Below are 20,976 nucleotides of genomic sequence, written 5' to 3' on the forward strand. Positions count from 1 at the left end.
TTCTACAGTGTGTTTTATGTAGACAAACTCGAAGGGTATGTACAATGGGTGGACATATCTAACAGATTTATGAGAGGATAACCTTGTATCTTCGTTTACACTATTCAGTTTCGGGCAGGGAACAGTGGAAACACACGTCACGTTACAGAGGACCGTATGATTTATGAACGTTTAATATGCTGTCCTGGTCTCGGCTGTTTCAAGCGGTGTCCAGACGTTTTCCCACCGCTGGACTCGCGGTCTGTGATCTCCCGCGATTGTCGACACGATCTGCAGGTCGAGTCACGAACACTCTAGTCCACCGTACGTCTCTTGGAGGAGTGCAGGCGGGAACCCTTCCCGTTGTGTATCATCGATCATCGTAAGTAGACCCAAGGAGCATCAAACTTGAAGTCCATAATGGGTAGACCTCATTTCTACGGGGGGGGGGGGGGGGTGGCGCAGCGGACTTAGTGTCATTATGAATGCATTTCATTTAACCCTGCGTCTTCTTTGAGTACCGATTGACACGAAAAAAACTCCGTAGCCTTCTACACACTGTCCAAAGTCCTTTGGCACCGAAAGGGTTAAAGGATGTACAGTTCTGGTCGAGGTGAGGATTTAGCTTTTAACGTACCGTTTTGCGAGATATTCAGAAACCACTCTATGAGATGTCAAAGAGCATGCAATTCTAAGGGGTATCAAAAATTTATTCGATGAAAATCGGTTTTGAAATGGCTGAGATATCCAAAAACAATGTGAAACAAAGAGATCCTAAGAAAAAGCGTGACCTGTCGCCTTTTATATTTATCACTTTTTTGGATATCTCAGCCATTTGAAAACCAATTTTTCATTAAATAAACGTTGAATCCTTCTTAAAATTACATGCTCTTTCATGTTTCATAAGAGGATTCTCATTATCTCACTTAGGAATTTTCAAAACATGAATCCCCACCTCAACCAGACTGTATACGGTCCCGAAGAAAAGTCACAATGGCTGTAACAGAGGAGCTGTCTATCGATCAGGAGGCTCCCTGTTCGACTTCCCTGGCTGTAGCGGCTGAACCCATAGGTCGGGGCCAGTAGGGGATGCTGTGTGATTCTTGTCCCCTTCGACTACGTTCAGGTGATATATAACAAAAAATAGAAGATGCGAATATGTATTCGAGGATGCTAACGTGCCGAATCACTTTGGCATACAGGATATGATAACTTGTGCAACTCGAGGAGCAACAATGGTCATTTTAAAGGGTACGATTATAGAGGTCACAGCGCAGTCAGTTTACAGAATACTCCATGAGACCATTTCCTTGAGATAAAAATGTGCATGATAAGAAATTATATTTATAATCTCGCTTCATTCATATTATTAATAAATTGTAGTATAGAAATATCGTGGAGTCCCTAATAACAGCCTACATGCAATAGGCCCATAGATCTGCCCCTTCACAGCCTTGAAGTTAGGCTAAGCAATAAACAGCTGCCGATATGGCACTAGCAGAATAGGGTATTGATTGTGATCACTGAATAAACCTTGCATGCTTGATCCGAACTCTATGCTACCGTGATCACCAACCGTCCCACTAATACCGTATATTGTACAGTAGCTCTGTGGGTGTTCAGAATCATCGTGTGGACAAACATAACTGCCAGGTAAAATGTGATGTGAATGTGGAAAACAACTACCTGATCGCTTCCAGCAACGCAGCGTTACTCGTTTATTTTCCCGGGTACTGATATCGGACAGCTACACTGAGCTCCAGCCGCGAGCGAGGCAGGGGCACCACGGCAAGGGGCTCACACTACTCGTATTTGGGCTCTGATGTGGTGTGACGTGTGGGACTCGACTTGTCACGGTTCATTCAGAGTGGCTGATTTCCGTCCACCGTATAGCACACAGTAATCCGCAAACATTCGTCAAGGTAATTTATTGCACAGACTATACCGTAGATATAGAGTTTGAATTCAGGCATTAGGTTTGTCGTATTTGCAGATATTTAGCTTCACTTTCCTCTGCGCTGAATATCAGGTTTCGAGTTTGGCATAAATCGGATCAAGCAGGGAGGTGTGTCTCTCTGTAGCTCAGCTCCTCGCAACCTCCCTGGATCATCGAAGTTGGTGACGTACTTGATACCAATGAGATTGAATATTCACGTATCAGTCTTTCTTTCTTTCTTGTCAGGGGTGTTAGAGGGACTCCAACCCGTATACTTAACTGTCACAAACACTACCGTACAAGCACTTGTCACAGAATTAAATCACGGGATCCTAACTCGTCAGAAACGCTTGAACCCCCCCCCCCCCCCCCCCGCGCCCACCCCTCCACACACACACACACCCCAGCACGTCATATCAGGACGCAATAGATAGCTGTATGGATTATTTCATATGTTGTATACGACATAATTGTGCTTTATTATCATAAACTGGTGGCGGTTCATTTAGACTCTGGCCTCATGCATCACTATCGTAAAGAGTGGAAAGGAGACCCGTTGGGTTTTTATACACCGGTTTGAAGAGCCAACATTAGGGAGAGCAGAACGGCCTCCATCACCGTGTCACCGACCTAGTGTTTGTTTTTTTCTGCCGTAGTTTTTGTTTTGTTTTAGAATGCTAGTATTATTTAATTCTTTCTTGATATCACCCGTGTCTGAGAGACAAGATTCAGCGAATCTATACGGTAAGTATTAAACAGGCAATGCAAATAGCTTTGTAGTTGGGAGGTATATCCATCTGAAATTTTATACGTTTTCTTGAGCTAAATACACAGGACTCGCGTCAGAATGCCATATAGAGGAGGACACGTGGAAGTTGCAAGTGGTCAGACGTTTTTTTTTTCTGTTTATGACAGTCAATGCTGTATTTGCATAGCATATGTGCATGTGTGTGTGTATATATATATATGGGTCAAATTGCGCTCCACCGTGACTTTGCTCATCGATCCAGAATATTTAGTTTCGCCATGAATTTTAGCCTAAAAGAGGTTCACTTTTGATTTGTAATATCTGGCCCGCATGCAGATCAAACCAAAGTTTCAATACCACAATGGAGAACCAGGCGGAGGAATATCCGGGTACCTTGATGGCTTCGAAGAGGTCCGAGGAAGTGGAATTTCTTGCCAAGGTCTTCGCGTTGATACTAGAAGAAGGCATTAGAAAGCCGTTATCTGGCGAGTGTAAAGGTGAGTGTGGCCGTAAATATGTAGTCTGGCAATTGTTGCGGTTATTAAAATCAGTAAATTAATTTCATTTATTTATTGTCCATAAAATGGAAACTCTTCATTACAAGTGGCATCAAATCATATTTTTTTTTTTACTTCTCGAGTCATTAATCTAAGAATACACTGTAGTTAGTACAGGTTGTATTCAAATTTAGTTTTTTGACATTGGATATCTAATCGTATTGTTTTTATCATTATTCCCATGAAAGTCGTTGACTTCAAGCACCCGGAAGATCTGAAAGCTTCCTTCGACTTTAAAATCCGCGACAAGCCGGAAACATCGCAGAGACTTCTCGACCTTTGTCAGGAGACTTTCAACTACAGCGTGAAAACAGGCAAGCTCCCTTCCTTCCTCCCCATGCTCAATTCCCAATTCTTTATCCCACCCCCTTTCCCGTCTAAATCCCTCCAATGTCATCACCTTATCTGACATCCCCATCACCCATCTCCACCCCTCTCCACAGTTCACATCCCAACCCCTGTCCCATCAACCGTCCACCATAATAGTATTCCCCATCCCTCAACCCTCATCCTTTATACCCATCCTCCATTCTCACATCAACCATTCAACCCCTCTAACATCCGCCACCACCATCAACCATTCTCCGTCCCCCATCCGCCATTCCCCATCCACCACCCCCCTCTAACATCCCCCATTCCCATCCCCACCCTCACTACCTCATCCCTATCCACCATCTCCTATCCCAATCCCCATCACCATCCCAATCTCCATCGCCATTACCCATGCCCATTTCCAGTCCTCATTACACTGTACATCAAAATGCCGATTTGAACTCATAATCTTGCCAAACAGTGCGATAAGTAACTGTGTTGATAACAATAACAACAAAACAATAATGATGATAATGATAATGAAAATAATAATACAATAAGAATAATAATAACATCATTATTAGTATTTTCATAATGATGGTAATAATGATGAAAATTGCCAGATCACTACCATAATTTAATGATCTGCTTCTTAACAGTCATGATCAACTTTTCCTGCAAGTTTCATTCAAATCCGTTTACAGCTTTTTGAGTTATTTTGCACACAGGCAAACACACAAGCAAACTAACTACCAAAAAAAGGAAAATTCCGTACAAACACTGTAGGTGATAAACATACAAACGCCAATTAAAAATAACCTCCATCCTTGGAGGGGGTAATAAGAGTGATGACAATAATAATAATAATAATAATAACAATGCTCCTCTCCCATTTTCCACTTTTCATCGTACAGCACACCCGCAGTATTACGATACGAATTTCAACGGTCAAGACCCCTACGGACTAGCAGCATCATGGATGACTGACGTTTTGAATACCAGCCAGTAAGACATAACGTCTGTTTCTATCATTTCTAACGTTGATCTCATCAAAACAGTAAATTGGGGTGTCAGAAGTGGAAAAGTATCGTGTTTCACATCGATTTGTTTCTTTTGATGCAAAACATATACACGTAATGTGGTTATGAGGTGTTTACGATCGATGTCCGTCGAAGAGACCACACAATGGTGGAATAGAAGTATATTCTAGAGGTTTTTTTGAGGTTTGGTATACTATAACTCTCTTTCCATCCGTGCGTTTACCATTATTTGTAACGCTTTGTGTCCTATAGATATACTTTTGAAGTTGGTCCGGTGTTTGTTTTGATGGAGAGTGAAACACTGGGGAAGCTGCGAAGACTATGTGGTTTTGAGAGCGGCGATGGCATATTCTGTCCTGGTAAGTCTGCTTATATTAATTTCTCATTCGCTTACTATTATTATTTTTTTTTTTAAGTATAGACAAAGGCGAAATGAGGAAGAACGCACAAGACCTGAAGTGTATCAGTGAAGAACGCTTGTATCCCACTGTTTTATATTCTTTTTTGTTTCTTTGGAAGGTAGCAAGGCATTGTTCTCGATGTATCTCAGTGTGTATGATATTGTCATATTTACTCATGAATTCAATCGCTTGTCTGCTTGTTGTGCTGTTCAGGATCTCAGAGAGGTAAACGAGAGAGTCATGTATAAGTTCTTGTCACTTATATTGATTACTTATGAGAAGCTTCTGGATAGAAGAAATAATGTTGCTTCATTCGTATTGACATTGGAACGTTAATATCCTGGTCACTCATCTATTAAAATCAAACTCATTTACCTATTGATAATTTACATAATCACAGCAGAAAGGCATAGTTACAGAAAGAGCATCGTTTAGTATGTATTCAAACATTCCCATAGTTTTGTACATTATGTGTTTGTTTGTCTATTTCAATGTCTTTTTTTTTTATTTGCTTGTATTTCTTTTTTTTTGGGGGGGGGGGGGGGAAGGGGCGTTGTTCCGTAGCCAGCGGCGAAGATAGTAATACATATTGTGATTGGTTTGGAGAAATACTATTGCAAGTTGGATAAAAGTTCATTTTGTCACAATCAGTTGCAAAAAAAAACCCTGCTTGATTAGACTTTTGCCTACTAGATCGCAGATGTAACCTATAGATCTACCAGGCGAAAGTCTAATCAATCAGAAAATTTGCAACTGATTATAACAAAATGAACTTTTATCCAGTTGCATTCCATTCGGATGATTCATTTCAGCGACTATTACAGTGGACTCCCGTCATATAACGAAGTCCTCTGCACCGGCAGTTTTATTTCGTTTCATCGAAAGTTCGTTATAACCGAACAAATAAGCAATAATTAAAAAGAGCGGATACATGTTGCGGCCTGAATTTTTACTTCGTTGTAACCGAAATTTCGTTATAACCGTGCTCGTTATAACGAGAGTGCACTGTACCATTTACCCAAAACCGCTGCGATGACGCAAGTAATGGAACAGTGTGGGCACTGGCCTGCGCAGCTCAAGTTGGCGCCAATTTCAAATAACCTTTGACCTCTGACCTCCTTCATAGGTGGATCCCTTGCCAATATGTTTGCTGTAAACCTAGCGAGGCATAAACTTGACCCTAACTTTCGTGCCAAGGGGAACTATCACTCGGCGCCGCTCAAAATATTTGTATCTGACCAGGTATGATATTGTACACTTGGATGGCGTATAACATTTGTAATTCTACGCTCAATGCTTTTGCACTTTATCATAATATAGAAATATATATGTGTGTACTGACTTCTGTGACTTCTTGATCAAAAATTATGTTAGTTTAACACAATTTTGATCGTCTGATTGTGGAATTTTCGTAGTCTCCAGACTCTATGCTTTCCAATTATGTCGTAATATTGTAATTTGTCCCATATTATTTCTGAAAATTTGCAAGGAAAAGGGTGGGAAATTTGAATAAAGAAAGAACGATCGATACTGAAGTATAAAGTTTATGGTAATAACTATTCATAATAATTTCATAATGCATAGATTGTATATACTTGAATTTCTTAGATATAAAATTGTTTCGCATCCGAGGTGGTACATACAAATATTTTCGAATTTCACGATCGTATAGCGAAATCACGAAATCCTTTTGAGTATTTTGTTTCTTTTATTTATGCCTGTAACTGTCTTCCACTATCATGACTATATTAGACAATAAGGGAAGGATGCGTTATGCAGAGATATCGTCCATCATCATCAGTTTTGTAAGGCAGACAAAGATAAACAACTGCAGTGCATGTATTCTGTTTTATACTGTACGATTTTTTTTTTGGGGGGGGGCGGGGGAGGTTAAACTTAATATAACATTTCGGTGTGGAACTTATTGTTAACTTATGTGTTTGTTATTGCGCAGTGAACATGATTTTTTTCTGAAATTTTGTATCCATTAATTGATTTTGCATTAATATAATATTTTTGTCCATGGAAGCTCTTGTGTCTGCGTATGTATTACTTTAATATGTTATTGATTCCTGAGCGATATTCAATCAAGTGAAACACGTTCTTAAATGCTCGTGGAAGTTTCTGTTTGGTATATCATTGCTGAGAATTTCTCTCTGAGTATTGTTATCTTCTCTACCCCCTCCGCTTGTACGTCCTACGTTCCTATATAGGGTCACTATTCGTTCCAGAAGGGCGCCGCGTTTATGGGCATTGGCACGGAGAACGTGGTCATCGTAAAAACAGACGAGAGGTAAATAATGTTGGTAACGCCATCAAAGGCGTCTGTTTGGGCGGAATTCATTATTGAATTCAATTCAGTTTAAGTAGTGATTCGAAAAATGGTTTCATTACTCATCAAGACATTAGTGTCCCTGCCCGAAGGCCGAACTGTACATAAACGACATAGTTTATTACAAATATTTTAGAAAGAAATATTGATTGATACATGCTCCAGAAAATTCATTAACGATACTTGTAATATACCAAACATCATACGCTAAGAAAAAGCATTAATAATACTGAATTGAATATGAACATGGTGATGACAAAGTTAACATATTTTGTATAGACATAACCGGTCGTTCGTGCCTCTACGATATGCTACGATATGTCATATTCACTCGCTTAGTCGATCTAGTCATCAATCAATCATCCATTAATTATTCCATCGATCAGTCAATCAAATCAATTCATTCATTCATTCATTCACCCATTCATTCACATGCAACTTATCATTCTTGTCCATTCATGACTCTTCCGTTCTGTCTCATTATTTTTTCTCCTCCATGTATCTATTTTACAGAGGTAAGATGATTCCGGAGGAGCTAGAGAAAGCGATCGTGTCAGCGAAAGAACAGGTAAGACACATATGAACCGGTGGAGTGGGTGGAATGGGGAGTTTCTATAGGGGGCGTTTGACTTGAGAAATCTATGGGTGCGTTCGAGCGCTCTCCTAAAGCGAACTGTACCGTACTGTACCCGCGCCAGAGGAGCGCTCGAACGCTCCTTAAGTGTACCGTACCGTACTGTACCGAGCCAAAAGTGGACCACTTCCCGATGTGCTCCAAAAGCGTACCAAAAGCTTATCAAAAGTTCGCTGTAAAGCATGCGCGTATTATGCGCATACGTCACAATGCAAAGACATCATTCTCTTTGTTCGGAACAGGTGCAAGTCGTTTAAGCGCCAGGTGGATGACATTCTTGTTACAAAATACGTGATCTTTTCTAAAAATAACTCGTGAGGTACGCTTTCTCAACAGAGTGCTCGAACGCTTCAAATCTGGCACAGTTCGGTACGGTACGCTTTGGTTCAGTTCGCTTTGGTTCGCTTTAAAGCGCTCGAACGCACCCCTTGAGAACACTTCAAATAGGAGCTCTGCACTTAAACGTATACCGTCTTTGAAGGCGACAATCAGCTCATTTTCATTAAGCAATCATACGTTTTCTTACGCTTCGTTTACCTTTTCCTTTCGTGCCAGGGAGTTTGGGGATGTTGGGGGGGGGGGGGGGGGAGGGGAATAACATTCATGTTCGTAATAAGCGTCGATGTCAAACTCATTTAGGAGCTTATAACCATAACAAGCCAGTTTATTTGAATTCAAATTACCGACTATTCAAAGTGATGAAATTCTTGCGCAGAGTTGTTTTTTGTTGCAACCGATTTCACAAATTGCCCAACATCGACGTAAATAAGCACTGAATTGATCAGTACAAATAGTCGTATCCATGACAAAAGAAGTCATGGGCATACATACCAGTGCATGATTCGAACCTACGACCTTCTGATCACCGTCTTGATCCACTAGACCACCGTGCAGCCGTCAGACATCCAGTTCTGTTTCGTCTTCTTCTTCTGGTTATAAAGTCTGCCTCCTTCAATAAGCTGTATATTCTTGTAGACTGGACTTTATTCTATGTAGCGGGTACTGCATAATTTACTCAAATTGATGAAATTCTTGCGTCGAGTTGTTTTATGGCATCTGATTCACAATCCTGTCAATCAGTTTTAAGTTAAAAGTCACCGATTTTATTGATGTACCATGTCTGACATCGTGATTTCAGGGGGAAATCCCGTTATTGGTAGCCGCCACGGCTGGCACGACGGTCCTGGGAAGCTACGATCCCATCGATTCGATGGCGGACATCTGTAGCCGACACGGCATATGGCTGCACGTGGACGCAGCCTGGGGCGGCAGCGCGCTCGTATCCCGCACCCACCGCCACCTGCTTCACGGTATCCACCGCGTAAACTCGGTCACGTGGTGTCTGCACAAAATGATTGGGGTGCCCTATCAGTGTTCGTCCTTCCTCGTCAACGGCAATGTGAGTTTAAAAACTCACATTTAAAGTTCTAGAGTTAAAAACCTCTTCATCAGATCATATCTTTGCAGAAAAGTTACCTTTAAATTAAAGAAATACCTTAGGCAAGGAAGAGAACTTGATATATCGTGAATTGGATAATTGAATTTCGGCAATATAACATTTTTTTTTCACAAACAAATTTTATTCATATAACGATTCAGGTACAAAATAAATGTCACATACAATACATAAAGACAAAATAGATCCAAATTTGACAGGCAACTGCGAAACAACTAAATAATGTAAATGCGATTCCATAGATACAGAACCTTTAGTTTTCTCAGACATATATTCATCTACTTTCTTCGCATGCTTTAAAAATTGACAAAATTGGCTAAAATGTAACGATTTCTTTTTATTTCTTACAGAAAATACAAAGTATTTTGCGTACAAATAAACCACATTGTAACATTTTGGATTTTCTGTAGAACCAAGTATAAAGGAACTTCTAGTAATTTGAGTTTGATTCTGTAACATAATTTCTTCTATTTGAGAAATAAACCGTAAATGTAACGATGCTAGGATCTTTTGTGTGATTATGTTTCCATCTGTTTTGAAATGTTGTGGAATGTTATGAAACGAAATTTTGTATGTCCTAAAACAAAAATCTTTTACTGAGCGTTTTAAATGGTGGGGGAGATCTGCTTGGATGACGAGAAAATGCACGTTCAAGGAACATCGAATTGGCAACTAGAGGAAGGAAATACAACTTCAACCTTTGAAATATCAATTTCCTGTGTAGGAAACCCTGATGAAGGAGTGCATGAGCGCGCATGCGCAGTACCTCTTCCAGCAAGACAAGTTTTACGACATGTCGTACGACACGGGCGATAAGACGCTGCAGTGCGGTCGCAAGGTGGATGTCTTCAAACTGTGGCTCATGTGGAAGGCAAAGGGAAACCTGGGATTTGAGGCGGAGATCGACCAGAAGTTCGCGGTGTCCAGGTTGGTTGGTTCCCTTTGTCTAAATGTGTGGTTGTGTGGCCCAGCGCTGAAGTCCAGGGCACCGTTTCATAAAAGTTGTCAGCCCTGACAAGTGGCAACCACCAATGAAAGTAGCAGTCAGTGACCTGAGTTTTTCAGCCAATCAAAACCAAGGATTTTACTGAATTGTCAGAGACTAACAACTTGTCAGGGCTGACAACTTTTTTGAAACGGTGCCCCAGTGCACGTGTTCGCAAAGAAGTGTAATGTAACCGTGTGCACCTGTGATCTGTGTCCGTGTGCGCATGTTCGTTTGTTTTGACTAGTGTAGTCAAGTAACCAGCGATGTAATGTCGCGGTTAACGAAGGTCTTGTATGAGGTCTCGAAGACTAAATTGATGAAGAGAAATATCCAATACTTACCATTTTTGTCTTTGGAACGTCTGTCCTTAGAACTGGTTGCTAATGATAATTGTACATGTACTTGGTTACATTGAGTGTAGGCACCGGTTTTTGGTGATTCTTCAGATTCTTGAAAGCAGAAAAGTAAGGAGCCGCATCACTTTTACAGCAGGTGGAGGGCAGTAGAAATAACTTCCATAAATGAAAGTTTCGTTATTTTCGTATTCAGGTATTGACAAGTCAGTGTGACCTTTTATTGGTGGATGAATGATGAGGCATAGCTATTATCACTTTCATATTCCGCGAGAACTACAACATTCTGCTGTCATAATTATTGTCATCTTATCTCTCATTTCACTACAGACATTTAGCAAAACTAGTCCGAGAAACAGAGGGCTTCGAACTAGTGCAGGAGGTAAGCGTGGAACAAACGAAAACTTTATCAAGACGGGGCAGCACAGTTTACCAGTTACTTGTTTATCTATTTTGTCTGTCTATTTTCACTTTTGACCGTAGACGCGAATATGTGATACAGAAACACCCTGTGGGTTACGGAGGTGGGGGAGCTGTTCTGACGCGGCTGGGTGAAAATCCTGATTACGGACAGTACGGAGTATATCAGTGACATGATGACGAAATTCTGCGTTGCGATTTCATGAAACAAATAATGCACGCCAAAGAGTTCGGGCATGAGTGTAAATGGTCAAACCCCGTCCTGCAGGTTATTGCAAGCTTTGAAATTCAACTATGCTCCCGAAAAATGCTTATGACCACTGTGTCTCTCCATGACTTTCGAAAATCTTCTCGACTTTAAGCGTGCCCTATGATCCCGTTCAGACGTGTATCATGCTCTGATAGCACAGCGGATCACTTGGATATTCGCATTAGACCGGTGCACTCCGCACGAGTGACGCTCCCTACGGCTTGGCACCAGGGTATTTACTCAATCTTTGTTTCGTTATCTGCGTTGCAATACTTCGAGGCACAATACAAACATGCTTATTATGGAACACAAACATTCTTTATAATTTGAAAAAGTCGTGTGACAGGAAAAGGCTTTAACATAAACCGTTATGCTCACCCATTCCCATGCACGTTTGCACCTTCACATAATATACCTGTTTTAGTAAATTGTTGTTGTTGATGTTTAAAAAAGTTGACAAAGAATATCTTGTGTTCGACCCTTAGCCGGAGTGCACAAACATCTGCTTCTGGTACATTCCGAAGTGTCTACGAGGTCAAGAGAGGACACCCGAGTATTGGCAAAGATTACACAAGGTCGGTTACCATGGTAATTTGTACATGTGGCCTAATAAGGAACATTCTCACATTGACAGGACGAATTAGTAGGAAGCGATTCGAAAGTATGCTCTCTCATACAATATAATCCATTCTGTCTGCCTAACTTTCACCCAGTTGCTTTCATCGTGTAGACTTACCACAACATCAGCATATCGGCTCAAAGGATTTGTAATAACAATTATGTCATGTTTAAATCACCCTCGAGCATCAAACAATTTTAGTGAAGTGTCAAGAGATGTCCATAAATGTTCTAAAATCATTCAGTTTAGCCGCATAAAAATTTTCTTTTACTTTTTTTTTCTTTAACCAACACAGCTGAAGATTAAAACAAAGCTTGAATATATAGTATAGGGGGCCTGCATTGAACCTTCATTAATTCTCTACGAGACTTTGATGTAAGTGTCTGTTTGTCACGTGTTGCCAATTTGCAGGTGGCCCCAGCGATCAAGGAGGCCATGACTATGGAAGGGTCCATGCTGATCACGTACCAGCCGAACGGTACCAAGGTAAACTTCTTCAAGGTGGGCGTCGGCAACGCCAGGATGACCAACGAAAGCATCGCTAAGGTCATCGAGGAAGTCGACCGTTTGGGAAGAGACATCCAAGTGTGATCGCAGAGGAAAAAAAAAACGATCACGAGGATGGAAAGACCGTTTGTCGCTAAGGACATGATGATTTTTTTTCTATCTATCTGTCTATTTATCTTTCTGTCTGTCTACAATCAATCTATCTATCTATCGCATTTGCCCGTCTACAATTAATCAATGTATCTATCTGTCTGTGTGTGTCTGTTTGTCTGTCTGTCTATCTATCTTATTAGGTACACCTCTCTATCCGCTTCTCTTGATCGTACTACTTGTACCGTATTGGCAGCGGTGATGATTTCTCTTAATACAAATCTTTGGTATGCCGAATTTAATTGCCAAGAGTTATAATTGTCATCTCCCAATATGATCCTGTAATATTCTGGTGATGTCATTTCGTTTGGCGGTTGTACATCAGCTTCTCGTTAGCATCTATGCAAAAATATAAATCATTGCCATGAAAAAAAAATGTCATCGTTAATGTGCAAGAAATTATGACTGTAATTGTATCGGGAAACTTTACAAATTGTGTTTCTCGTTGTAAATGTCCAATTTTTGTGCTGACAGTTATGTCAGTAAATGCCTTTGTCACACCATGTATTATGGTCAATTTTCTTATTTCTATCTTTCTTCTTCTTCTTCTTCTCCTTCTTCTTCTTCTCCTTCTTCTTCTTCTTCTTCTTCTTCTTCTTCTTCTTCGTCTTCTTTTCGCCAAGGAAAATCATGTTCTATGCTGGACTTATTGTTCCTTATCGCAACTTCGAAATTGACTTGAATATCAAAATAGAAACTGGCATACTTATTATCACTATTGTATTTTCTTCAACTGTCTTTGGTGAGGTCATGTTTACAATTGGACGTAACGCATATAGTGATTCTACGAGTGAATACATGTATTATGCAAGCATCCATGGTACGGGCATTGTACGATTTTGGACAATAGTCTTTGTAATAAGTCTTCCAATTTGCCTCTGATAAGAAAGAATGTTCTATATTACTATACATATCACTAGCCATGTCTCTTATTTACTTCATAAGCTGTTCACATGCATTTTTGTGTTCATTCTGTTTCTTCTTCTTTTTTTTTACTCCGCCTATTCTGTGAATGGGTGTTATATTACTTTTCGTTGACCATTATAACCGTGGGATTCGGTGGACCTCGTCATTAAATCCAGCATAGAGCTGCACTAAAAGACAGGGCTCCAGACTATCTTTTTCCCCTCTGGTAGCCATTTCTGGGCACTTGAATAGTAAAATCTGTTATTCTTTTATGGCCCGAATAATAGATTTAGTGGTCCGAAATAAGAGGAAACATAATAATCCATTATGAATTTTAGTGGCCATATCTTGTCACCATGCAGAAGGTAACATTTTCGAAAGTTTAGTGGCTCGACATCAGTTTCTAAGGGTTTGTCGAGCCCCTGACACGGTACCTTACATGAACTCAATATACACAATTATACACCAGTATTGCATTGGCTTCCAGATTAACGTTGGAAACTACATGTATAATGTCTTGTTACTTTGTATAACGAACGCGCTAGTATATAATTCATTTATGCATCAATACTGACAGAGAATTTTAGAATTTTCATTGAGAAAAAAGAGAAAGATATATATTATATTCTATAATGTATATTTATCAAAAATACTTTGAATGATAACAACATAAGGCCATAATCGCTTGAAAGAATGTGCCTATTGTATTTGACGTTTACTAGTACAAGGTGCAGACGGGTATTTGGTCCTTTTAGATGTAAGATTTATGTGAGTCATGAAATCTGACTGGAATTACCCATCATGACTTACTCGTAAATGTTACAAATAAAAATAGGCTGCACTATAACGAGTACTTTTCGACTGCTTTTTTCCTTAGCAATGCCTTGATATTCCTTGCGCTTGCGCTTGTGTTGTTATAATAATCATATTCGATTCCTCATTTCTACAGTATTTCTTTTTAAAGAGAATATAACATTATTTTATACTGTGCAGTTTGAACAACTCACCGAACATAGAAAGAAGTAAAGCCTTTTAGAATGCTTTGATATTTGTTGTACGGATAAATACCACTATGCAATAAATAAGCTCTATAAGTGCCTGCATGGTCAAAATAAAAGTATACTCTAAATGAAACAAATTGAACGTGAGAATTGAAATGGAACTTACGGTTTTGTATGTCAAAATGAAATAAATTACGCAAATTAATGACGTGACGTCATATACTCACAAGACTCCCATTGGCCTGAACGAAGTCGTTACAAAGCTTTGCTTTTTGAGGTCAAATTATGACGAATGTATTCGTGGGATTCATACATTATTTTGTTTTAAGTCACTGTGTGTTTACGATTTTCATTGTTGCTAATGCGCCTGTGTATGTTCACTTCAGTGCAAAGAAAAAAAAAGCATTCTAAAAATAGCGACTCGCTTTATTTCGTAATCTGCAATATTGTATGAATATTCCTTTGTCATGGTGTCAAAATAGCATTAATTGAATAGCTATTCATCATTATTTTAGAAATGTGATATATTAGCATAAGTTTGAGTGAACGGCAATAAAAGATCATACAGTGTACGACTTGATTTGATAAAGCTTTACAGTCCAGTTGTGATTTCTTGCTCTGGGGTTTATTTTTGCTTTTTGCTACGGTAACAATACATGTCACTGCATGAAAAAAGATGCTTTTTTTTCTCTTTTTCCTCAGCCTAAAACCTCTCTCCCTCTCTCCCCTCCTCTCTCTCTCTCTCTCTCTCTCTTTCTCTCTTTCTGAGAGTCCCATTCCTTCTTTCTTTCCATCTATCTCTCTCTCTCTCTCTCGTTATTTATTTCTCTCTCTCTTTTTTCACTACGTGTATTACTCTCGATCTTTTACTCTTTCTGTATATCGCTTGGTTGAGTCTACTACAAGTGTATATCATCACATTCTATTGTGAATAAGAAAACTTCATCATTATGGTTTTCGTCTCAGTTACTGAAGGCACGTATTTATTGCGATGCAAATGAAAATTACAATAATAAAGATAAAAGATTATACAATATATACACGTACAAACAACTTCGAGCACCCTTAGCCTAGTTTCTTGTATTTCATTCTTGATTACATCCAGACTATCTCACAGGATCCATGTATGTTGTGTTACAGGATTTTTTTTCGTGTCAAGTGGATCAACACAGCCAAACAGGATTACTCCGTGTTACGCTGTGTATGAAAATTGACACTGGACGACGTGACTATAGGCCTATCATGTATTACATGTAGTGTTATCAGTGTGTGTTACACTGGTCATGAGTGTTCTCGTTGGTGCACATTTTGAAGACTGACGCGTGCTGTGAGTTCCGTAGTGTTAACACCGTAAATTGGTGTTAACCGTTTCAGCCAAGTGATGATAAGCGCATACACTGTGTGACGTAGTGTGCATCCTTAGAACATTAAACGCGACCTAAGCTAATTTTAACACAGCAACTATCAAATGAGATAACATCATTCGCAACAAACCCGAGCTATTCACTTCACATCATTTTTTTATTTTGTCTACGCTGATGGGTGAGCCAAGTAGCGGGTAGGCCATCAACTGCTTCGGAAACAGGGCAGGGGGGGGGGGGGGGGGTTGTGTGAAAAGTCTATGAACATTTTAGACTGTCGCAGGGAACGAGTCAAAATGATGATACGTTAACATAACAATAAAAAAGTTAAACGTTAATACTTGGTTGTTTGATTTGGTTGATGATATATATTTTTCTCCTTTCCAGTACGTTATAATGAAATCGTAATGACTGAAAAAGCTGGGCAAAGTTGTCTCTCACTAGGCCTATATTAATTTTATGTTATTCTGGAAGTAATTTCATCGTTGATGATTCAGTGGTGACGCTCGCCTCGAAGAATACTGACATAACAAACTCGTTTCTAGAGAGTATCTTGCCCCAAAGTTCAAGGTTTCTGTGCACTCTATAGTGTGTTTCATATCCTGATATAAAAGAAATCTCATCGTATCCCAGTGATTTTACTGGTCCTATGTTAACAGCTTGTTACAACAAGCGTTCATGTACCAGGATAACCCTCTTCTTTGCGTGCCTTTCTTTGATTGGATTTCATTATTCCAAAGGCTCGTTCATCCGACAACGAAATAAAATTCGATATTTCGAACGTTCGTTACGTACGCACTTTTCTTCTTTTTCTTATCGCTGACTTCATGACTTTACACACACTCACACACACAGCCGGAGAATCTCATCTGAAGTCGAACGTTACCAGTGAGTGTACGCTTCGGCGCGGATGTTGGCAAGCTATATAGAGCGGTAAACTGGTCAATGACTTTATACCAGCACCTGTGGACCTGTGCGGCACCATTGCAGCACCGTGCCAAGTTTGTATGCAGTCGCAGTGGTTTTTCTTCTTCTTCTTCTTCTTTAAATCTTGTTTATTTGCAGTTATTCCCTGACTTATTGAGTAAGCTTTGTAAACATTTGAGGGGGAAGATGCGTAATATATTGCAGAGTTAGATCACGTAATGGGTACAGTAGGGGATTACCTCTGGCTGTATGTGTGGGAGTGTCATCTCCTTTGTGTTTGGAATGACAAAATGACGCCATAAAAATAAGCTTAGTCCAACTTTCTTGCCATTCATAATTCACATTTCAAATTTATCTCACTCTACTAAATAACAATAATCACAGTGAGAATGTAAATTATGCGAATACCATGTGCTGAATGTCGTGTGTGCGTATTCGTTGCTGTTACTGTCTTCAATCACTAATTGGAACACGATACATCACCATCAGCTGTGAAATACCAATATTCTCAGATTTTATGCTGACGGGTCCGAAGCAAGAATTGTGTAAAAGCTTAAAAATCGAACAAAATACAACGCAAAAAAAAAATGTGACATATAAATAAAGTAAAATCGTCGTTGAGTGTGTTGCATATGAATCAAGGTGAATATTGAAACTCACAATGCATCACTTACTACCTGATTTTTTTTTTTAAAAACAGAACACTGGTACCTTGGTACACACGGTGACATTTTACAGAACACAGAAAGCTCCTCGCAAAAATGAAATGTATACACAAAGTGCGATATAAACTGTGATGCTTCCAAGACTGTCTGAAATAATTTTCTCAATGGCTGTCTTAAAAGCACACTAGAACATGTACCTGTGAATCCATTCTAAATGGATGTCAAAGAAGTCAACTGTCAGTCCAAACAATATCACATTTTATCATTAATCAGTTTTGTTTACTCTGTGATGCATTTTCCGCAGAACAGTCATAGCTAACAAATGAGATCGCAGAGAAAGATGGTGCGTCAGAGCAAGCCTTCTTCACGACACAATAAAAGAAATATTGATGTTTCAGTGGGCGAGCATTTCGTCCATCGTGATATGAATATTGTTTCTTACAGAATAATTATTCTGTTCACACTTAGTACGTTTTTGAGTGTCCATTGGCGCAGAAAACTCTTTAGCATTGTACACACTGTCCAAAGTCGTTGGCACAGATATTAAAAGTTAAAACAGGCAAGCTTTAGACTGACTTCATGTATACTCCCCTTTTGGTTTTCACGGCAAAGGAATCTACAGCTGATCTATACTGCCTGATATCCATTGCACGCTTCTTCCTCGCTCTATACATTAACTTTGTGGAGAAAGCTGGCTTCCAGAGCCCCATTTCATAAAACATGTTATTATAGCAATTCTTGCTGGAATAGCAATTTCCCGTAGCAACAGCCAATCAGGAAGCCGAATTCTTGTCGCTGTCATGACAATTGTCATTCCAACAAGAGTTGCCATCATAACAACTTTTTATGCAAGATGGTCCAGATCTTATGGTCCATCTGAAATACTAAAAAAGAAAATAGATAATTCAATGATTAAATAACGATCATAATCCTTGAAAAGGATTCACCTCAAGTCATGACTGTTTGAACTTGCTCCTGTTGTGTTTTCCTGCGATATACCAATTGCTTCTCAACTATTATTACACGCAGAGGTCTACGTCTCAACCTATATCAACGAGCATCCTCATTCTAATAAGACGTGAAAAAAAAACTATCAATACATTGTATGCTGGCGCTATTGCGTGACTTTCTAACTGATAACTTAAAATTAAAATTGGCAACATTTTCAACAATATAATTTGCACGATTTCCACAACATCGACCGCGACAAAACTCAACATTGTGCAAAATTGTCCACACGTCACAAAAAAAGCAATATCCACTGTAACATCTTCGCAATGTCCCTGTTCGGTGCGAAAGATTGAGAAGCGATATCAATAAACCTATGTAAAGCGTAGCAAAAACGAGGTCCGTTTTCCCCTCTGTGGATTTCAGGGCAATTTTCAGTGTGATCAAAGTTCCACAGATTCTTCACCAGTCACCCTGCTTCCAGCACCGAACGAGTTAAATTGAACGTCCCGGATTGGGTATGAGACGACCGGCTCATTCCCTTCGCTTATGGTGTCCGAATCACCGCCGGTGTAGCTGTGGTCGCGCGCTTCACTGCCGGTCCCAGTCGACATCGTTCCGCCGAGCGGGATGTAGAGAGGGTTCACCTCCATCTCGATGTCGTCATCGAGGCTAGGCGAGACTCCGATGGCCGAGTCATCGGGCGGGATCGACCCGCCATGCCCCGAGTCCGGCACACCGTTCGGGTCGTCGACGGTGTCGACTTTGAGGAGTGGCGTGGCCACGGGGATCGGCGAGATCGCGCGCAGCGCGACATTCTGCGTGGAGCCGTCGTCAAAGTCAACGTGGTAGTCGTTGCTGCCGAAGACCCAGCCGCCGCCGATGGGTGTGTTTTCCGGCTGTCCCTTTCGTGCCAGCGAGTTCTTCAGCTCCACGCGTTCATACTTCGCATTGTAGTTCCTGATAAGAAGAAGATCATGACCTTAATTAGTAACATCTTACTGCATCTTCCTCCTACTGCTTTGCATTGTTTTCCTTTAGTGGTAGGGCACTAGCGACCTTTAGATCTGCGAACGCTAAGACAACGCTGGCTCTCGGGTTGGGCAATGGAAACAGCTGTCTCGCGCGTGTGCACAACACCGGTTTTGATTTTTTTTTTTTTGGCCTAATTAGAGTCGTCTTAGCGGTCGCGACGCAATTCTAAAGCTCGCTTATATTTTATGTCGACCAACTTTACCAATATTATAATGCATAAAATGCCACAGCAAACATGGTAAATGCTGTCAAGCAGTGGTTAATGTAATTGCCAGTGGTCGATATTGAAGTAAATACTTGTAGATGATTAGTTATTATTCATATTTTTTTCTGTTGAGAGTATCTCTCACAACTTGACTGAATCATGTAAAGTCTTTTACATGGGTCTCTCTTTTCCAATAGCACAACTATTTTGAACATTGGTTTCATATATATATATATATATATATATATATATATATATATATATAAATGTATATATTTGTAATACGTTGTGCTTTTCCCATTGAACTTGTATCAGCTAAAATGTGCTATTGGAAATAAAATCTCATTCGAATTGAATTGAAATGAATTAAAAGTATCGCAAGGAATTTCGAACGAAAAGAACTTGAATGCCTTTTATCGGAATGTGGTTTCCCAAACATTGATGATATGAATGTTGACACATTGACACATAATACATTGGAAACAAGGAACCATCCCACGGGTTTCCGGTTCTAGACTAGCTCAAAGAATGTGAAAGGAAATAAAGTGAGCATCCCCGATTGTTATGCGAGTGCAATGAAACCTTAGGAGTCGACAGGTATAACATTTCTGATGTCACGCTCAATCCAAGTTCAAAGTACAGCGTATATATGAAATAATGGAGGGCACTGAGTTCGGTAATGGTGGAAACTCCTTCTACACATTGCTCTATTGGTGGATCTTCGTTTTCAGCAATGCGAAAAAAAAACCCCACAACGATAAAAGTTTCATTTTCGATCTTAATGTAGATTATCATCACTGTGTTTATTGATCTCAGTTACTTGTTCCTTTGTCCAACTTTGTGAGAGAGTGACAGCTTAGCTTGTGGTATGGGTTTTCTTCAATTTATCTGCCCTCTGTACAAATGAAATTGGATAAGATAGCAACTATATACACAACTTTTAAGAAACATGTCGGAAAAAGGAACCAGCGGGAATCGAACGTGTCATCTATTCCTTTCCGGGCAGCGACACCATACCAGCACCAGGCTATCCCTGGTTGCCGGCAGTGACATGATGAACTACAAAAAATACCCACGCTCTGAAATTCTGACACTGTTACTGGTTATGTAAAGTAGTCCAAGTTGGACAAGGCATATCATTATAAAGCTTAACGCTGACATAAATTCATAAAAGTGAATGAAATATCAATGTTATTGGAATGTGAATGGATTCATACAAATTCATAATGAAGATGAAGATGATGCT

General features: G+C 39.9%; 2 protein-coding genes across 3 annotated transcripts; one reads left to right on the top strand and one right to left on the bottom strand.

Annotated features, from left to right (window-relative positions):
* Window positions 1-15,152, top strand: LOC139713259 (cysteine sulfinic acid decarboxylase-like). Of its 2 annotated transcripts, none has more exons than XM_071625003.1 (13): window positions 1-361; window positions 3,000-3,160; window positions 3,409-3,534; window positions 4,447-4,537; window positions 4,825-4,931; window positions 6,100-6,215; window positions 7,187-7,266; window positions 7,819-7,873; window positions 9,078-9,338; window positions 10,120-10,322; window positions 11,067-11,118; window positions 11,892-11,981; window positions 12,437-15,152. In XM_071625003.1, the coding sequence occupies exons 1-13, from the start codon at window positions 177-179 to the stop codon at window positions 12,614-12,616; spliced, it is 1,707 nt and encodes a 568-aa protein (XP_071481104.1). In that variant the 5' UTR covers window positions 1-176; the 3' UTR covers window positions 12,617-15,152. The 2 variants fall into 2 exon arrangements, with proteins under 2 accessions (XP_071481104.1, XP_071481105.1); XM_071625004.1 differs by lacking the exon at window positions 1-361 and adding an exon at window positions 1,606-1,901.
* A 3,637-nt stretch (window positions 15,153-18,789) lies between these two features.
* Window positions 18,790-19,472, bottom strand: LOC139713264 (uncharacterized; the record flags this gene model as incomplete). Its single annotated transcript, XM_071625009.1, has 1 exon — window positions 18,790-19,472. A coding segment is annotated over one exon (539 nt), but the record flags the coding sequence as incomplete, so codon positions are not given.
* Window positions 19,473-20,976: the final 1,504 nt, after the last annotated feature.

Source organism: Diadema antillarum, unplaced genomic scaffold (genome assembly GCF_040938485.1).
Source record: "Diadema antillarum isolate AM-2024a unplaced genomic scaffold, OU_Dant_1.0 seq00001936_RagTag, whole genome shotgun sequence".
NCBI classification, from domain to species: domain Eukaryota; kingdom Metazoa; phylum Echinodermata; class Echinoidea; order Diadematoida; family Diadematidae; genus Diadema; species Diadema antillarum.

Excerpts from the sequence above, each read along its gene's own strand:
- LOC139713259 (XM_071625003.1), top strand. The coding sequence starts at position 177 with ATGCTGTCCTGGTCTCGGCTGTTTCAAGCGGTGTCCAGACGTTTTCCC. Across the intron at positions 3,161-3,408 it reads GTTATCTGGCGAGTGTAAAG|TCGTTGACTTCAAGCACCCG; the intron begins GTGAGTGTGGCC and ends TTCCCATGAAAG. Across the intron at positions 3,535-4,446 it reads CAACTACAGCGTGAAAACAG|CACACCCGCAGTATTACGAT; the intron begins GCAAGCTCCCTT and ends TTCATCGTACAG.